Source organism: Eptesicus fuscus, chromosome 2 (assembly GCF_027574615.1).
Source record: "Eptesicus fuscus isolate TK198812 chromosome 2, DD_ASM_mEF_20220401, whole genome shotgun sequence".
Lineage (NCBI taxonomy): Eukaryota > Metazoa > Chordata > Mammalia > Chiroptera > Vespertilionidae > Eptesicus > Eptesicus fuscus.
The window spans coordinates 60,089,974-60,109,949 of NC_072474.1; the positions used below are offsets into that span (position 1 = coordinate 60,089,974).

The window sequence follows — 19,976 nt, forward strand, 5'->3', positions numbered from 1 at the left end:
TTATCTCTGATAGTCACTGAGAGTATGTGCCCCTAGGAACTTCATCTGAAGGATACTTATGGCAGACTTTGTTTTTATCAGAATAATTTCTGGGATTAACTTCAAAATTTTATTTATCTCTCTTCTTAGCTCAATGAGTCACTTGTTCTTAGCCAGAGCACATCACACCATGTCATGTCTAAATAATTAAGTTCAATTTGATTAGTCAAAATCTAATTATTATTTACTAGATTTTTCCAATGAGGAAAATAGTTTTAGAAATTATCCCAAATTTAGAATGTTTTTGTATATAGCTCTAAAGAAATGTCATGAGAGATCTTAACTAATTACAAAATAAGTTTCTATTTGTGAGTTTGCTGGGAACAGTGAAATTTTATTCAGTGGTATTAATTAGACCTAAATTACCATTTTAAATGTTTTGCCTGTTTTAGAATAGTGAAAAGTGATTTTAATACTGAAGACACTGCCTAAATATTTACTAAAAATGTTTTATTTTGAAATGAAAAATATTATCTAAAAATTTAACATTTTAGAAGCTTAACATTTTCTATCTGTTCAGGCTCCCATGTGTATCACTGCCCTAAATAACATATTGTAGAAGTACTTTAATATTCTTGGTGGTCACAGTTTTTAATTGTGGGTTGTGATAAAGACATTACCCTAATCCCAACCAAGGGGATGAAGTTATTTTCTCAGTAATCAGTCTTTAATCCTATCTCTGTGCAATTGAGAGACTTTATGAGTTGGAGTTTCTAGTCTGGAAACAATTATTCACTTTAGCTTTGAATTTTATGACTCATATTGCCCATACCCATGAAGGCATTAGTAATACAGCTTAAATACTAGTTGGGCATAGAGATACTAGGAGATCACACTGCTCCTTGAATTCTTGCTCCGAGGACCATTTGAAGCAAAGGTAATTTTTTAAAAAGACATACAGTGTCATTTGGGTTGATTCTATTGCACTAGGTAAAAGAATGTAAGATATTCTTGTGTTGGTGAATTTAATGACTTCTAATAGTTTCAGTTGACAAAAGAAAAAAGAAATTTAAGGGTTTGAATCTGAGGAAGAAAAATACAAAGGAGAGATATGGAAAAGGAGAGAAAGGGGGATAAGTTGCTTAAATTCAGTCAAAATAAAATGGCACAAAGTTAAATCTGATTTCAGTTTCAAATACATATAAAATAGTTGAAGAGTGACTTATATATAAAGAGGTATATCTTGCTTCAGATGCTGGGGACAAGTCTTAATAAGAATGTGATGAAGTTTCTTTTTCTTCCAAAATTCAATTCTAGAGTTCAGTGATTTGGCTGGAAACTCATAAGGTAAATTTATTTAAATTAAGTGTGATTGAGGACCATAAAAAGGTTTGCTTTCTGAATCAACTAGCCAGTAAAGACGACATTGATTTGCTTTATGGAATCTGCTCATATTGTACTTATTGTCTGCCAACCAATAATGCCTTACAAGATTCTTTCCAGATCCTTTCCTTCTTGAGAAATTATAATTGTCAGTAACAGCATCCAGACCATGGTGAGTCTCACAGCGTTCGTAGAAGCTCAAGGTGGATTTATTTGTATATTACATAAGGAATCTCATTTGAGCCAGTAATGGTACATCCCCAATACTAAGCATGATATAACGCTGGTGTTTGAAGATCTGTGGGTAGAGATAACAAATTCAAATAACTTCAGGGACCAAACAGTATAGATTATGAGGAAGAGGAGGAATGCAATGCTATGAACCAGAGAATGTGTCTCATCTAAAGGCATTCAATGCATTTAAAGCATGGTCTAGGCTTACAAAGCCTGAATCTAGAGGCAGAAGTTAGCCTGACCACGATTTCAACACCTCTAACTAATTCGTTACAATGGGAATAGGAGGTAGGCAAACAAACAAACAAACAAAAAAACAACTGAAAATGATCTCCTAACGGTTAGGACCTAACCCTTCCATTCCAGACTCCTCCCTCAGAATGAAATTTCTCATCCTGGCTGGCCTTTTGAGCATTGCCACTGCTCTGCCCATCCCTGTGAGTACTCCCCACCAGTTGTCCACCCGACTTCCATTCTAAAGACAGTATTTCTGGGCTAGAAAGCATTTCCTATATGTTCTCATTTCACAAAGGAGAAACGTGGAGTCCTGCAATGTTGTAGACCCAGACACGTCCTGTTTTTCCCTCAGCGTAAGGGTCTTCCCAATACAAATCCCAGCTGCATGGTGCCATTTGCTAAGTGCATGACCTTGAGCAAGGAAGGAACCCATGGCTTCCCTGTCTGTAAAGTGAGCTATAAGAGCTACCTCAGAACCTGGAGAGAATGATAAAAATGCAGGAGCACTGAAGAGTCCTAATTGGAGCATAGGAAACTCTCAAATAAACTTAACAAAAGAGAACAAATACTAGTATTCTGGAGTGACCTAGGTCTTCTTTTTTTTTTTTTAATCTCACTCAAGGATATCTTTGCATTGATTTTTAGAGAGAGTGGAAGAGAGAGGGAAAGACAGAGAGAGAAATATCCATGTGAGAGACATACATCGATTGGTTGCCTCCTGCACAAGCCCTGACCAGGGCCTGGGCCTGGGAGGAGCCTGCAACTGAGGTACATGCCCTTGACCAGAATCGAACCTGGGACCCTTTGGTCCACAGGCCGATGCTCTATCCGCTGAGCCAAACTGGCTAGGGCATGACCTAGGTCTTAATTGCACAGTTTGAATTGAGTTTCATTTATAACTAGAGGCCCAGTGCACAAAATTCATGCACTGGTAGGGTCCCTAGCGGCTGCCGGCTGCCAGGTGGGGCCTCCCTCCCTTCCCCTGGCCGGCCCCGCCCTCTGGTCAAACTCTTGGACGACCTCCCTGTCCAGGGGACAATTTGCATACTACGCTTTTATTATGAAGGATACCCTTACCACAAACTGTCTCAGGTTGACTATAGCCATGCTTTCTACATCAATACAAGTGAGATCTATGAGTCTAACCTGTGTCTATTATAGTCTGAATTATAGTCTGAATATGTAGGACACCAAGTAGGCAAGAAACCCTTTTCCCTGCACATTTTTTTTAACAGAGGGGTTTTCGAAAAAGTGAAGGAGCTTTCAAAATTTGTGTTTGGGGATACCAAATTTAAACTTATACTTCCATACTCCCTTCACTTTGAACTTCCAAATGCTGAAAACATTGTTGATTCAAAGAAAAAGAGGCATGTAGTATTAATTAATCTGAGGAAACTTATTTCCATTCTGATCACTGGGCAGAATTAATTCAACTTTTCCTTATTAGATACTTAGCCGTGTTGTATTTCAGAGGTGAAGCTACGTTACTGATGAGCATAATGCTCAGTAGCAGCTTGTTACCTACCCTCAATCAGAATGAAATCTCTTTGTAATGAGTGAAGTTTTGCCACATATGTTGATTCACCTCATTGCTGTTATTGTTTTACAAGCTCGAACAATCTGGAGGCAGTTCCAGTGGTCAGGTAAACTTCTAGTTGTATTTTCAAAGGACATGTTCATCATTTTAAAAGTTTGCAGTTGTCTGCAATCACTGACATCGTGTTTCTTCTTACAGAGATTTAGCTTTTACCCACCCCAAGGACTACCATTTTTTCCTCAGATCCCATTTTTCCCACCTCCACAACTGCCCCCGGTAAGTATGGATTTGGGAAATCTCAAATTGTGAAGAATATTTATTAGTTGGATGATGATGATGATAAAAATTTCCAAATTTTAATAGAGAAATGTGAAGCTTTCAAGGTTGCCAGGCATCAGCTACTCACTCTCCCCTCCTCTCATAGCTTGTGGTGGAGTGTGACAAGGGACCAGCAAACGTCCCCCCAAATCTTCAGTGGCCCCTCCTCTTTCCATCAAGAAAGTATTTATACCGAGTTACTTAAACTATGATGAGGCTAGTTACTCTCCATGAAGAGAATACTAACCTCTTTCTATAAGACCCGTTCTTTTTCTTTTTCTTAATCTCCTTGTTGCTTTCTTTTTGCTACAGTATTTTTTCCAGCTCTCCCTAAGTTTTTCTCACAGGTCAAGCAATATCATTGGTTTGCTCTTCTTATTTGACCTTCTCTCATCTTTCTAATATCTGAATTCTTCTAACACTTTTTAATAAAGGTCAGAACAATGCTAAATACATAATAAAATTGCCTTTAATCTGTACGTAATACTTTATTGATGCAAACAGCATTCATTTGGTTAATATTTATTGAGTGTCTATTATCTAATGGGGTCTATAGTGAGGGCTGAAAATACAAAAAAGTGTAAGTTCACAGTCTGATGAGGAAGAGAAATTCATAAATGAAAAAAACACTGGGATTTGATAAGTGCGTCTAGATGCAAATGCAAAGCTGACTTAGGCTGTGGATCAAAGACTTCATTCACAGGGAGATGGTATCTGAGCCAGTATGAGAAGTGGGTGAGGCAGAGGGAACGGCAAGGGCTTGGGACAGACCTAAGAAGGACTTTGCAATTTGGGGAAAGAATGACCAGTACAATGGGGCTGCAACACAGGTTGGAAACGTTAAATGTGGACAGTATTTAAGCAATGATGTTTTGGAAAGTTCACACAAATTTTACAATAGCATCTTGCTTAACATCTTGCTTATCACCTGAAAATATGTTTAAAACATAAATATGATTTTGTATAATTGTTTTTATATCTAAATATAACAAACACCTTCCCTTTGCTGGTATTTAATATCAAATGGTTTACTTCTCAACTTCAAGTAGGATTTTGGAAATTTGTCAGCGAAGTTACAGTCCTCACTGGAACATTCTTTTAAAACATTTTCACATGTCCTAACTGAATCTTAGCCACTAAATTTCTAAATACTTACATTTTAATTAATTGCTAATTGTTTTTATTCTAGTCAAATTTGGGTGCATTGTTCCTCTTTCTGAGCTGACATTCAGATTTGTTTTAAATTAATACAAAATTCTAAAGTCTTGGTTTAAAATATAGGAATCTCTATATAAAATTATAGAGATGATGTCTAAATAATCTCTATTATTAAATTACGTGTAAATCTACATGGCAAAAAAAAAAACACACTAGTATTTGAAATGGAAACTCTTCCTTCCACCAGGTGGCAGAATAGTATTAACTATCAGGCAGTTCCCCATTGCCACATTTTTCTCCTAGTAATAAATTTTAGTGGCTGTGCTTATGGAGTAGATTAAAATTGCCACGATCTGAAGAGGGAAGACTTATTTGTGTCCTCATCCTATATGAAATGGCTGAACAAGAAAAAAAAATATCAGGCAAATAATGAACTGTAGAGAAACTGATAGATTTGCAAGAATTATCAACATATAGAACAGATTCTTGGGCTTTAGCTTTGACTAATTAAGCAAAATAAGCATACCTCTTGAAAGTAAAAAATTATGAAGATTTAGAATCTAACTTCCACCAATTAAAAGATGGGCTCTCTGAGAGCACATAATTGCTCCATAATTACTGGATGGATGGATGACTGGAATGATGAGTAAATGAATGCATAAGTGAGAAAAAAGCCAAAACAAAATGTTCACATTTTATTTTATTCACAACTCACTTTTTTTTTTTTTTTTTTTTTTTTTTTGTAGATTCCAATTCCTCTTCCTTTTCCTTTTCCGTATAATCCAAATCAGGTAATTATACTTAAAGTTCCCTTTTAAAAAGTATTTAAATGAATACAAAACTTGAAAATTATTTCAATTTAATCAGAGGAGAATTTGATACCAGGATTAATGGTTATTATTCTCTTATAGGGATCATTAGTTATTGATACTTTGTCTGACTTGAGTCCTTTAATGTACAAATCTCACATACTCTTAAAAACTGAACTATCTAAGACCTGAAATTTTCTTGATTATGTAGAGGGAACTAGGAGACCAGTAGAAAAAGCACTTGAAGTCAACCTGGGAATGCGAGCTCTACCATTTAGTACCTTGGAGTAATCTCAAACTCCTTTTGTTGCCGGTGGGGAGAGGTCTTCATCTCTACCGGTTGCTAGTGGGAGTGGGCTTCTTGGGATATCCCCAGAAAAGGAATTTTCTGAGACTCGTACGGGAGGATGAGGTTTGTAGAAAGCTTTATTTCCGTGGAATCAAACCCCGGAGTTCCCAAGATCTCATTTCCTTTCATCCCCTGCAAGGAAGAAGGGTAGCTGTGGCTACAGCACAGCAGAATTAAGAGCCAGAGTCCACAGTTCCGCTCCCTGTTGGAGCACAGGTCCAGTCCAGCGTCAGGCCAGCTGAGTTTGTTCCCCTCTGCAGTCCATCAGTCCATTGCATGTAGGGTCCTCGGGGCCACATGGCTACAAAGAAAACACAGGCAGGAGCAAAGCCAAAGGAACCAGAGAACCAAGAGAAAGCTAAGCACCAAGAGCCAAGAGCACTAGTTCCTTTGTTTGGGGCCGTGGTCGGCAAACTGCGGCTCGCAAGCCACATGCGGCTCTTTGGCCCCTTGAATGTGGCTCTTCCACAAAATACCACAGCCTGGGCGAGTCTATTTTGAAGAAGTGGCATTAGAAGAAGTTTAAGTTTAAAAAATTTGGCTCTCAAAAGAAATTTCAATCGTTGTACTGTTGATATTTGGCTCTGTTGACTAATGAGTTTGCCGACCACTGGTCTAGGGCAAGCATGTCAAACTCAAAGGCTAACACGGGCCAAATAAATGAGGCATGCAGCCCACGGGCTGTGAGTTTGACATGCTTGGTCTAGGGGTTATGTATTCCCAAATTTTGGCAGGCTTGCAGTGGTCCTGCCCACTCTGGCCAATCCATGGTTCCCCAGGCTAGATTGACAGGCAAGTACTTTCCCTATTACCCCAACTCACTGCACATGTGCCCATCTTCCCCTTTGTCCAGGCCCTCCCCCCAGGAAGCTGCAGGGAATGGGCGGTGGCTCCTGGGGAGTGTAAAGTTGCAGCTTCCTGTTGAAGCTGCCCAAATGACCACACCTATAATATCTGGCCTTCCTTTTGCCTCTTTCCTGTTATTAATAATTAACTAGCTAACCATATCACTTTGAGCCTTACTTCCTTGAAATAGTGAAAATTATTTATAAAGTCCATTTTACCTCTTAAATTTTATGCTTACATTTGCCATTAGTGGAAGGAAAATACATTCTTATTAAAATGGAATCTGTTCTAGAAGCCTTTGAACTAAATTTAAGGTTATGGTCATGGTATAAAGGATTGTTTAAATTTTACTTTTGAAGGGATTGTATTGAATGAGGAATAATTACAAATGACGACTGACTCAGTCACAAACCAAAAAATAAGTTGTGTACATAACAGCAATCTTTCCTAAAATCATAGGGAATGACATTAAAGTTTTCTTCCATGAAGAAGTAATCCCAAAATATAGCCTTTTCCCAACCCAGTAAGCATAAGTTTAATGATCTTCCCTAAAAGTCCCCACTACATCTGGAGCTCACAAAAGAAAATGGGGAGTTGGCTATGGGGACTTACTTAAAATACTAGTGAATATGAATTTCAAAGACATAATTTTATAATTCTAAGAATTCTAAAAAGCATGTTTTCATTTAATCAAGCTAATATACAGTAAAATGTATAACATAAAAAAGATTAAATGCTGAATTACACCTCAATTATTTGATTGTTTCCTTTATTTTAGGTCCTGCCACCTAATGACATTATAGCGGTAAATATATTCTAGCCTGTTAATCCATAAAGTTTATAACAATACTAGGGGCCCATTGCACGAATTCGTGCACCTTGAAAGGAACTGTGGGCCGCAAGACTGCGGTGGGCACAGGGGCGGGTCTTGGCCCATACTCCATGCCCCTGCCCGGCCTCTCCCACCTCAGCCCCTGGTCCCCTGTCCGTCGGCAACCCTGCTCCCGCCACAGCCGCTCCCACCCACTGACGGCGTGGAGCGATTGGGGCCAGCGCTGTCAGCAGGTGCGAGTGGTGGCTGCTGCCCCAACCTCCCCTCAGGAGCAGGGGGAGGTGGAGAAGCCCTCAGGGACGCTCACAGCAGATGCGAGCGGCGGCTCTGGCGCTGGCAGTGGTTGCGAGCAGGTCCAGCGCTGGCAGCAGTTGGGAGCACCCAGCAGGACCACAGCACGTGGGAGCAAAGAATTTTCAATAACCACCAGAGGCTCACCCCAATGACAGCAACCAGCCTTGGTCTGGTGCCCCCACTCACAGGCTCCTCCATCCCACCATGGCCAATACCTGCCATGTTCCACATTCTGCCGCCTGGTGCTGACACCCGCCACATTCCGTGCGCACCACCCCTGGTGGTCAGCGCACATTATAATGACTGGTTGTTCAGTTGTTCTGCCATTTGGTCTATTTGCATATTAGGGTTATATATATATATATAGACTAGAGCCCCAGTGCACGAAATTCATGCACGGGGGGTGGGGGTATGTCCCTCAGCCCAGCCTGCACCCACTCCAATCTGGGACCCCTCAAGGATGTCCGACTGCCCGTTTAGACCCAATCCCAGTAGGACATCCCCCTCACAATCCAGGACTGCTGGTTCCCAACTGTTTGCCTGCCTGCCTTCCTGATTGCCCCTAACCGCTTCTGCCTGCCAGCCTGATCACCCCTAACCACTCCCTTGCCAGCCTGATTGATGCCTATCTGCTCCCCTGCCAGACGGTTTGCCCCTAACTGCCCTCCCCTGCAGGCCTGAGTCCCACCCAATTGCCCTTCCCTGCAGGCCTAGTCGCCCCCAACTTCCCTCCTCTGCCAGCCTGGTCACCCCTAACTGCCCTCCCCTGCAGGCTTGATTACCCCCAACTATTCTCCCTTGCAGGCCTGGTCTCTCCCAACTGCCCTCCCCTGCTGGCCATCTTGTTGCAGCCATCTTGTGTCTACATGGGGGCAGCCATCTTTGACCACATGGGGGCAGCCATCTTGTGTGTTGGAGTGATGGTCAATCTGCATATTACTCTTTTATTAGATAGGAGGATCGAGGCCTGGTGAACAGGTGGGGCCGGCTGGTTTGCCCTGAAGGGTGTCCTGGATCAGGGTGGGGGTTCCCTTGGGGCATGGGGCAGCCTGGGCGAGGGGCCTGTGGTGGTTTGCAGGCCGGCCATGCCCCCAGGTGACCCAAGCGGAGGCCCTGGTATCTGGGATTTATTTATCTTCTATAATTGAAACTTTGTAGCCTTGAGCGGAGCCAAGCCTCCTGCTTGCTCCGCAGCCGTATCCATTTTTGTTGGGATTTATTTATCTTCTATAATTGAAACTTTGTAGCCCTGAGTGGAGTCAGGGCCGGCCAGGGTGTGCGGAAAGCTTGGCTTCCTCTATTGCCGGGGAAACCCAAGCCTCCTGCTCGCTTTGTGGCCGCAGCCATCTTGATTGGGTTAATTTGCATACTCACTCCTGACTGGCTGGTGGGCATAGCAGAGGTATTGTCAATTTACATATTACTCTTTTATTAGATAGGATTACATTCAATATCCTACATATGATGAGCCACTTCATCATGAAAATTACTATCTTTATTATTCCAATTCATTTGGAAATTAAATAAAGCATGGCTATTAAATTCAAAAACAAAAAAACATTCTCAATGCCTGCAAACAGTTCTACATTCATTTACTCAATTAATCCAAACTACAGATAACAAAACAACCTCATCTCTTATTGATGAGGGTGAAACTGAAGAGTCATAAGACTAAATAGTCACAGAATAAGTTGCTTTAGAAGAGGTGAAACAGACTTCTAACAAAGCATTAGCATAAACATAAATACATTAAAGATTATCAAGTCTAAATCCCAACAGATAATTTTTTACTGAATTGCACATCATTCAACTTTTTTAAGGAGGCCTTTTATTGATACAATAAGTTATTCAGAATCTTAGTTTACAGAAACACAGGATAAATACGTGGAGTTACAAAAGATATTAAAAAATTCTATGTCCTGGACTAAAAAATACTTTTCACACTTAAACATTTTCTGAAACCAAGACACATACCACAGCAGATACTAGATTTCATCTAGAATCTCCTTTTTCTTCAAAATGCTCTAACCAAATGGTGCATTTTACAATTATGGTACCTTAGAATCAGGGACATGCCATATTTTGTAATAATGTCAGAAAGTTAGGCCTAAATTATAAGATAAAATTTCCAGGATCCTTCAATATAGACTATTTAAAATCTGCCATCTTGAAGAATATTGAAGTGTCCCAGAAACTTTAAGGTCAAACAGGTAGCTCTGAGCTCAACCAACTCAATAAGAACCTAAGCCTTTTGAGTTCAAATACCTAAGTGCTATTCCCATAATCCATTCTGTTTAAGCAGCATTACTGTCTAACTCCAAAAGGAAAAAAAAAATCTGGCATATTTATAACTAAAAATGTTTTAAGAAACTGCCTTCAATGACTAATTATTGGTAATTACAAACATTAGCAAGTTATTATAAAAATTAGCAAGTTTCCATCAAAACATGGCTAAAAGAGCACTGGCCTATGATTTGAAAGTCTAAATTCTAATCTCATTGTTACAATTAAATTATCTACATGACCTTGGATAAATGTACTAGTATGTATTTGGCTCCAAGGTCCCCTCCAATGAAAATATTGACTCCTCAGACACATGACTCATTCAATTTACCTAGATCTGAACTCTTAATACCTATTTATATTTTGTTTTTCTGAAATTTTTTAAAGCACTGTTGGCCACAACCCATCCTGGAAAGAATCCTGACAGAATAATTTATAGAAACTGCCATATTTTCATGGTCATAATCTTTTTTTCTCCCAGTGATCCTAGTTAAGTCAGGGAGCAGGAAAAAGCATCTTAAGAGAACAACCGATACTCAGGTCAAGAACAAGTCAAGACAGTGCCGAACCTGGCAGCTTTGCCTTGTCGGTCAAAAGGCCAATGGTCTGTGAGCAAGCTGCCAGCCTCTGAAAACAGAAGGACCATGTGGAAGCGACAAAGCAATACTTTTCCAGTGAAACTGGTTGTGTAAGCAAACCCTCAGTGCCAAGTACTCATAGTTGTCCGAAAATGTCAGTTCAGTATCCTTCACACGGGGAATTTGCGTAATATAAGCAAGCACTTGTATGGAAGTGTACACAGTGGGTTTATTAACCATTCACATCCATTTTCTATCTTTTAGATATAGTCAATACAGTTACAAGGCAGTTACAGGAAAATAGTTCTGTGAATTAAGGGAATTTATTTTTTATTGTTCAGGGTTTTTTTTCTATTTATTAGTACCAACAGTATTAAGTGAAATAAGCAAGTCACTAAATAGCCAAGATATTAAACTGTTTCTGGTATTACAAGTGACATTTTTTTTAACCAATTTCTCCACTTTTTTATTATAGTTGACAGAATTAAGATAATTTGAATCTAGATATTGCATATTCATTTAAAAATCTTACATCATGCAAATAAAAAATTAAGCAGTAAAAAGGAATTAATTTTTCATTAAAAACATTTTCATATAGAAAATATTTTAACATATATATACTAAGTTAAAAATAAATCTATGATAGCATTGATCATTGATTTTTCTTCTCTCACAGTTAATCAGTTCTATTTTGAACCAACTCCTGGTAAGTTCATATTAATTTTTAAGCTATTATAAACTAAAAATCTACTTAATACATTTAAGATAATATTTTTTTATTTTTTTATTTTTAGGGGTTACTTGGGGTAAGGCTTCATTTCTATGATTATACTGATAAAAGTAAGTGACATTTAACTTCAGAAAAGGTAAGCATATTCTTGAGAACCATGAAAACATATGGCAGAATCAAACCCAACTGATCTACACAAATTGGAGCTCATGAATTATAAATTCAATTTCCTCCAAGATCTTTAGATCTTAATTTCTGCAGGACTAAAAAGATATTCTTTTCATAATGCCCATGGTATTTAACAAAATTTCCTTTTACAGGAATATATGCAATATTCGGTTAAGAAATTTCAATCAGTAAAAAAGAAAAAAAAAGCAATTCTAATCAGTAAATTTTACTTCAAGCATATTGTTGTCTTGTGGACAATTATGTCAGCAGTAAGCAAAGCCTGCTGTGAAATTACCAAACCTCGGAATGCCCGATGGCAAGGCAGCACCTCTCCTTAACACACGGGCATCAGTTCGCTGGGTGGAAAGGCTGCAAACCTTGAGACTCCACTTTGAGTCTCACCCAAGTTTGCTTCATTTAAAATATAAACAAAAAACAGAGACCAGAAAGGTGTATCCCTTTTGTAAATATCTGAATTAATGTCAATTAAAATTATATACAGTATTAAGCTACCTAGAGAGAATTCTATGAATCAAAATACTCTCAATTCCAATCTTGAGAAAGGAATTGGATTTCACCCGTTTTACTTCTAACAAGCGTCACTGCCCTAGAGTGCTTATTTAGTGTTTCCTACCACTTTTTTGTTGTTGTTACGTGTTGGTGTCCCTCATTTGGGCGTCATAAGGCCAGGGTTCTTTTCCCAACCTTACAAAGGGTTCAGCATTCTGGAGAAAGGGGCTGCACGTAGATGATTAAAGAGTCCGGAGACAAAAGATAATTTTGAAAGGCATTGGGGGGTCAGAGGATCTTCAGCTAGAAGGAGCTAAAGACTCTTTCCTTGTCTAGGACCCCGTGGTATTTATTAAACACAATTTGTCCGAAGGCAAGGTGGAGATACACATTTCAAAGGGTAGGGTTTACAGAGATTGTCAGTTTGGGGAATAGCCTACAGCTGTTCAGGTGTTTGGCCAACAGGAGGCAATAAAATGCCCTGAGCTGTCTGGCAGTTAACAATCCTATTCAGGTTTGGGGGAAGTGCCATTTAGCCGTTTCCAACAGGTAAACTACAGATGTGGCTCACCCTTGTTGAGCTGCCCGAGCTTCACCAACCTTTTGATGGAACTCTGGTAATTATTACATGCTGGAATTGGTTCCCGGCAGTAAGCCTCACCCGAGGATATTTTTTCATTGATTTTTTAAAGAGAGTGGAAGGCAGGGGGAGAGACAGAGAGAGAGAGAGAGAAACATCAATGTGAGAGAGACACATGGATGGGTTGCCTCCTTCATGGGCCTAACCAGGACTGGAGATCAATGCAACTAAGGTCCGTGCCCTTGAGCAGGCTGACGTTCTATCCCGAGCCAAACTGGCTAAGGCTCCTACCACTTTTAATATTCTTATCAGGCCATCAGGGACCAAGAGGGAGGAATTAAGTCTGTGTTGCAGAAAAGACAAATGAGGACTCAATGTATCAGCATTTAGGTATAATAAATCACATTATTCTCTACCTCCTAATATACAAGGTTATACCAATACTAATCCATCAGCAATAAAATAAGCCTAATATGGGAGATGTGGGTAGAGGTGAAGAAGAAATTATGGCAAAAACTACCTTCATATAATAACTATAATCTGTATCATTTATTTTTTCAGTAATAATTCTCTCACTACTATGCCACAAGTTATATAAGGTTAGTGAAATCTCCTTTCTAGCATTATTATACATTTTCAGTATTTTTATCTTAAGAGTTTAATAGCTTCAGATTGTGTATGTATTGGTAAATTAATAATATAAGTAGATGTAAAAAAATCAAATTAATACAAATGATTTCTTCAAAGTATATATTTTAAAATCAGTTTGTTAAACTTCACATATACCAATCACTTAAGTCCTTATACTGTAAGACAACGTAGCATTTAGCCTCTAAATATGGTCAGAATTTTCAAGTTCCCTCTTTAGCTACCAAATATTTAGATTTTTATATAGTTATGCTCTTATGTAAATTTAGCATATGCTTCCATTTGAGTTTAAAATGCTTTCTAATCTCAAGAATACCTGCTGGCAAGACAAACACTAATTATCCTTAGGTTAATCCTTAGATATTATGAAATAAATTGCTTTTGGGCCAAATTATGCAAACCATTTCAACAATGCTAGTCAAATCAGATATGGCCTTTAATTTTAAGTCACAAACCGTAACTGTATTACATCTGGGTAACATTACTGCTAGGTAACAGATAATCTTCCAAACTGCATACTTAAAGTAACAAATCACAAAAGCTTCCTAACCTTAGTTGGGAATATGGTAGACGGAGAGTAAGTTTTGAACCAGGCAGACCAGGATTCAAATCCTAGTTCTATCCCTTAGTGAATAAACCTGGGGCACCCTTTCTAAATACCATTTTCATCTGTGAAATGGGAATAATACTACCTAACTTCGAAGGACTGTTGTGAGGATTAAGTGATATAGTGTAGATTCGATCAATGGCATCTATTATTACTATTTATTTAAATGTCTCTAAAAAACAAAAATATTCCTTATATCTAAAATTTAAAAAAGCAAAATACACAACCAATACTGCTTAGTGATATAGGAGTAGATACTCCTTCAGAAATGTCTTAAACTAAAATTTTAATCTGGTCTTTACTATAGATGGTGCTGGATACTCAGTTATCAGAAGATTATCTACTTAGAGCCTATCTATAATTTATAGTAGCAGTTTTATCTTTTCGCAAACTTTGTAAATGTTCCAGTGAAAACTCCAAAGTGCCACAAAGAATTTCTCTGTAGACCATGTGCTTTAGTAATTCTCTAAATAAATAAAGTTTTAATATAACCTAGTATCTTTACTAATGTCAGTTTAAATGTATCAAAACTGTTTAACAGCCCTGGCTGATATGGCTCAGTTGGCTGGGTGTCATCCTGTGCACTAAAAAGTTGCCAGTTCGATTCCCAGTCAGGGCGGGTTGCAGGCTCTATCCCCAGTGGGGGGCATGCAGGAAGCTGACGATTGATGTTTTGCTTTCACATCAATATTTCACTCTACCTTCCTCTCTTCTCTAAAAAAAATCAATAAGAAATCTTTAAAAACAACAAAACACTATTATACATAAGTAAATGCCATTCTTGAGGAAATTGCTCAAACTTTCTCAAGAGCTTTGTAAGCCATTTCAATTTTAGAGAATTCTATATAGTGCCAGAAAGAAGCAATTCCTTCCTGCCAAACAGTAAAAGTAGAATCAGACTCTTTCATGCTGGGAGCAGGTCATCCTATCCCTCATCGATGAGAATGTCATCCTTTTCAGGCACAAGTCCCTTATTACATACCCAGTGACCAGGATTTTATGGATTTTAGAAAATTAATACCGTACATAAACCTTATAACTCTTCCAGGGGGGTTCAAGGCAAACATCTGGAAACCAAACATTCTAATGTTTCTCAGCAAAACTGACAGTCACACTCGAGGAGAAAAAGCTTCCCGTCAGTCAGATCAGTCCGGTTTTACCACCAAAGGAGTTTTGACACTAAATCGGGGAGGAGGGAGGATCCCAAACCTTGTGATTTACCTGAGCCCTAGTTCTGTCCTCTAGCTACAGAGTAAGCCTAATACTGTTTTCAAATGTCTTAAGCAGCGGGGAAGGGGAGGCGGGGGGGGGGGGGGGGGGGGGATTGGGGGCGGGGGTCATCCGGCCCATCGGCCACATAAGGCCTGCGAAATCATTTGGTCTGGCCCTGCCAAGGCAAACGAAGGTGGGACTTGAAATACAATAAATCTAGGAGCTTTTTCCATAGCAACATAAATTTATATTAAGTGAATTAGATGAAGCAAATGATGTTATAAATATCCAAATGGACTTTGGCAGAAAAAAGGTTCCCCGCCCCTGGTCTAAAGAAAAGACAACCACCATGTCTCTACCCCTAAACCTCCTTTCCGTCAAATGCCCATTTGTAGTCCAACTGGAATGAAGATGGAATTGAGACAGACCCTTCAGGTTGGCAGGAGTTGATATCATGGGACAAGGCAGTGTTGTTTTCTTCCCTCCTCCCTGCTCCCAAAGAGCATCCAAAACACCATCTCTTTTCCTTTTCTCTGGGAATTATATTAACATTGATTCCCTCAAAAGCCTATTTCAATCCTTAATATGCCTAACCTAACAAAAGCACTGACCCCCCAAAGACTTCCCTCTGTCTGACTTCAGTTCCTTTTGAACATCTATTTTAATGCATTTATAACATGCAGTTAGAGTAAAATAAATATATTAAATCAAATTACTAATGTCCTGGACATATTTTTTAAAATATATTTTTATTGATTTCAGAGAGGAAGGGAGAGGGAGAGAGAGAGAAACATCAATGATGAGAGAGAATCATTGATCGGCTGCCTCCTGTATGCCCACACTGGGGATTGAGCCTGCAATGGGGATCGAGCCTGCATGTGCCCTGACCCTGACCGGGAATCAAACCCTGACCTCCTGGTTCATAGGTTGATGCTCAACTACTGAGCCACACTGGCCAGGCTGGACATATTTTTACTTCAGAATTTTTCAAAATGAGAACATCAGCTCTTATTTAATGATCTTTACTAACTAAAAGAGGGCTGAAATTTCCTCATAAAACTGAAGGCTCTAAAGACAAGAATAGAGCTTCCATTTTTTTAAAATCAGCTTCAACAAGATCATGTAAAGCAAGATGTGAAGCCAATAACGAAAAGGTAACTCAGGTTGCATGGTGGTGGTGCTCGCCCTAAAGGAGCCTGATGGGGCAGGAACACCCTTCAGACCACAGAAGAGCACGGGGAACGGAAAACAAAACAAAACTGACAAACAAGAACAGATGGAAAGCAGAAGTCAGGGCTCATCAGAGATTTATCTTTATTCAGATTACAATTCTTCAGAGCATCGAAGCTGTTTAAATTTGGTTAAAAGCATGCTTAAATTGAATATATATAAAATATGATTTTTTATATTTCTTTTGACTGGAAAGCAGAAAATACCATGTTATATTTCACCATATTTACTAATTTTATTCTGATGTAAAACCTTCTAAATGAAAAAAAAAATCGTTTTAAAAGTGAATAAAATAATTTCCAAGTTACCAACCCGGCTTGCTCGTTTGAGTTCTGTGATATTGCCTTCTTTGCAGTAAATGCTCCTCTGTTGGCCTTTGGCTTGCGTGAGGCTGTGAGCTACAACCCACGGCAGTCAGTTTCAGAGTCCTCACTCCAGTGTGCATCTCGTTTCTCTGCCACAAGTTTGATGAATTGAGAGTGACTGGCATAAAGCTTGAGTTTATCACTGATGTCCACCCACTTCACTTTTCCTGCATCATCTCCAGCTTCGAGGGTGAGGTTATCCATTATCTCACCTGGTTACCAAAGAAAAAACATCACCAAGAAAAGCAATTCATTTCTTTTTCAGCATAACTGTATCTTCAAGAATTCTTACTAAAAATAAGTAAACAAACATCGTCTTAGGTGGCCAAGTGAATTAAAAACTAGGATATTCCAAATTTTTCAAATGCCCAAATTTTAACCAGGTTTCTAAATTTTAAGTGGAGGTACCAGTAAGAAAGCTTTTCTCTTTAGAAAGTAAGAGTATTATCCTAAAATAAAATTCATACTAAATAAGCATGAAACCTTGTATCAAAATAAATTCCAGAGCAATTAGGGATTTAAATGTAAAAAAAAAAAATTACTGGTGACTTGTTTTATAGTCTTAGGGTAAGTGGACTTTTCTAAGTATGACACCAAATAAAAAACGATAAAAGAAAATATTTATCAATTACATTAATAAATTAAAAATAAGTGCTCTCACCTAGAGGTTTCCCCCACTTTGCTTTCTCCCACATCCCTAATCTATAACCAACAAAATTCATGTAATCCACTTACAACTCCTCTTTTGATAGTAATGTATGAAACAGTGCAAAACTGCCATTTTCCTAGAGCATTTTTTCAATCCGCTGAGACTTTGCTTTCTGGCAATTGTTGACAGTTTGGCTCAGATAAACTCACAAAAATTCTCCACAGGTTTGAATAATGTTTATGTTGACACACACTTGTTATAAAATTATTTCAAACAGTAAGACAGATATAAATCCCATTTCTTTTATCCTAGCCATACTTCCTACCCAAATCTCTAGTTGCTTTTGTTTTTTATTTTATGCAAATGGACTCACACTATACAATTTAATAACTTTAAGGCACATAATTTTAGTCCATAAATTCAGTCTTAATTTTATGTACTACCAATGGATTAAAGAAAATACTTTTAAGGCTTTCTTTTTTGTTGTTGTTGCTAATCCTCATCTGAGGATATTTTTCTATTGACTTATTATTTGTAGGGAAAGTGGAAGAGATGGGGAGAGACAAAGAGAGAGAAACATCAATGTGAGAGAGACACATTAATTGGCTGCCTCCCACACCAGGGCTGGTGATAGAGCCTGCAACCGAGGTATGTACCCTTGACCGGAATCGAATCTGGGACCCTTCAGTCCGCAGGCTGATGCTCTATCCACTGAGCCAAACCAGCTGGGGCAAGGCTTTCTTCTATGTATTCTTTTAATATCAACAATTTTAAATATAATCCCATAGTTAGCAGTTGATTGGCTTAAGTTACTAAAATAGTCCAGATTTAATTGTGCGCCTTAGTAGGCTGCTGGACTTAGCCTGATCCTCTAACCCAGTCAGTTTAATAAACATAAGTAAAATTACCTGTTTCATCATGGTAGTTCACAGCTTCTGTCTCCATCCATGCGTTATCAGTGTTCCGAGGATCATCAACATATCCCTTATATATCTATTTTTAAAAGGAGGCAGACAAAAAAAATAGTGTAGGGTGAAACAGGAATGGGTAGAGCAGAAGCGTGTTACTGTCATTAAAATCAGCAATGTAAATATCCTGTTCCAAAGAAATGTGCATATAATTAACCTAACTGTTCACTTAAAGTGGTTAAGAAGGTAAATTATGTGTTTTTTACCACAATAAAAAAATAAATATAAATACCATAACATCTTTAATATAGCATTCCTTATGCTTATTTTAAATTTCCCAAAGAACAATATTCTCAAGAAACTTTGAGGCAGCTTTAAAATTCACAAAACCCTCAACATCTCAGATTCTAATTTCAAAATTTAGTAACAATAATATTTGGGCCATATGGTTTTTTTAAAAGTCTTTATAATTTAAGTATCTGTTAAATGAGGTATATAAGTAAAGTTAGTAAAGACTAATATTTAAACTATTAATACATGAAAAGATTTGGATCTAGCTATCTAACACAAATGTGAACTGGATGATAAGATAAATAATTAAGAAATCCTAATTCTAAAAAGAAAACAAAGCAATAAAAAAAAGCCAACAAAAAAAAGAAAATCGGTCCTTTTCCTTATTTTTAGTGTACATATACTTTATAAGTGATTTTTAAATTTTTACAAAGGATATGTAGACAAAACAGATGTGTGATTTAAATGGTTATAAACCAGAGAAACTCTGAACAACATAATTTCAAATGTAAATGTCCTTTCAAAAGAGCTGAATTCATGCAAAAAAAAAAAATTTAATGTTTTCTTTTGGGTGGGTGAGCTCAGTATTACAATTAGCTCATACCTAGTCTGAACAAAAACAAACAGAAAAAAATGTATTATAATAAACTAGAGGCCCAGTGCACGAAATTCATGCACAGGTAGGGTCCCTAGGCCTGGCCAGGGATCAGGGTCGATTGGGGCCTTCCTTCCAACTGCTGGCTGGGGCCTTCTTTCGTTCCACGCCACCCCATGGTGGTCAGCACACGTCATAGAGAGCGATCGAACTCCCGATCTCCTGGTCGAACTCCCTCAGGGACACTTTGCATATTAGCCTTTTATATATATATAGATGATGTAATCAAACTAAAGTTGGGCTATAAAAAGAAATCTATTCACAGTGTAGACCTACTACAATTTTAAGTTATTTTATGAACAGGTATTACAAACATACAATATTTCACTTTATTCAGAGAATGATCTACCAGATTTCTAGGTGAACTTTAAGTAAGTCTCACTAATGCACAGGACTAACTCCTTCCTGGGAACCACCATTTCTTACCACTAGATGTTCCTGGCTGAAGAGTTTGTGCAACTGTTCCTCTAATTTTCTTTTTTCAGCACTAGATTTCTGTAAGGAGTTGAGAGCTTCCTCACCAAATTCTCTCTTCAGTGTAGCACTAATCTTCTCTCCTGGGTCCACCATCCCCTAAGGCCACATT

General features: G+C 38.3%; 2 protein-coding genes and 1 non-coding gene across 5 annotated transcripts in view; 2 read left to right on the forward strand and 1 right to left on the reverse strand.

The window, feature by feature from the left end:
* The first annotated feature begins 853 nt into the window (after positions 1-853).
* On the forward strand, positions 854-12,073 carry LOC129150458 (uncharacterized). Its single transcript, XM_054721978.1, has 9 exons — positions 854-916; positions 1,297-1,326; positions 1,963-2,033; positions 3,444-3,476; positions 3,569-3,646; positions 5,593-5,637; positions 7,629-7,655; positions 11,514-11,543; positions 11,888-12,073. Exons 3-9 carry the CDS (start codon positions 1,977-1,979, stop codon positions 12,071-12,073), a joined length of 456 nt encoding a protein of 151 aa, XP_054577953.1. The 5' UTR covers positions 854-916; positions 1,297-1,326; positions 1,963-1,976.
* LOC114232297 (small nucleolar RNA SNORA29) lies at positions 5,123-5,258 on the forward strand. Its single transcript, XR_003618332.2, has one exon. It is a non-coding gene; the product is annotated as a small nucleolar RNA SNORA29 (small nucleolar RNA).
* A 4,516-nt stretch (positions 12,074-16,589) lies between the features above and the next one.
* NUDT9 (nudix hydrolase 9) overlaps positions 16,590-19,976 on the reverse strand; it is a 28,672-nt gene continuing 25,285 nt past the window's right edge. For all 3 annotated transcript variants that reach the window (XM_028148272.2, XM_008143575.3, XM_054727584.1), the window contains exons 6-8: positions 19,817-19,963; positions 18,445-18,529; positions 16,590-17,099 (exon numbers count right to left, since the gene is read on the reverse strand). In XM_028148272.2, the coding sequence (XP_028004073.2) occupies positions 16,921-17,099; positions 18,445-18,529; positions 19,817-19,963 (411 nt within the window). In that variant the 3' untranslated portion in view covers positions 16,590-16,920. The remainder of the gene's footprint in view (positions 17,100-18,444; positions 18,530-19,816; positions 19,964-19,976) is intronic.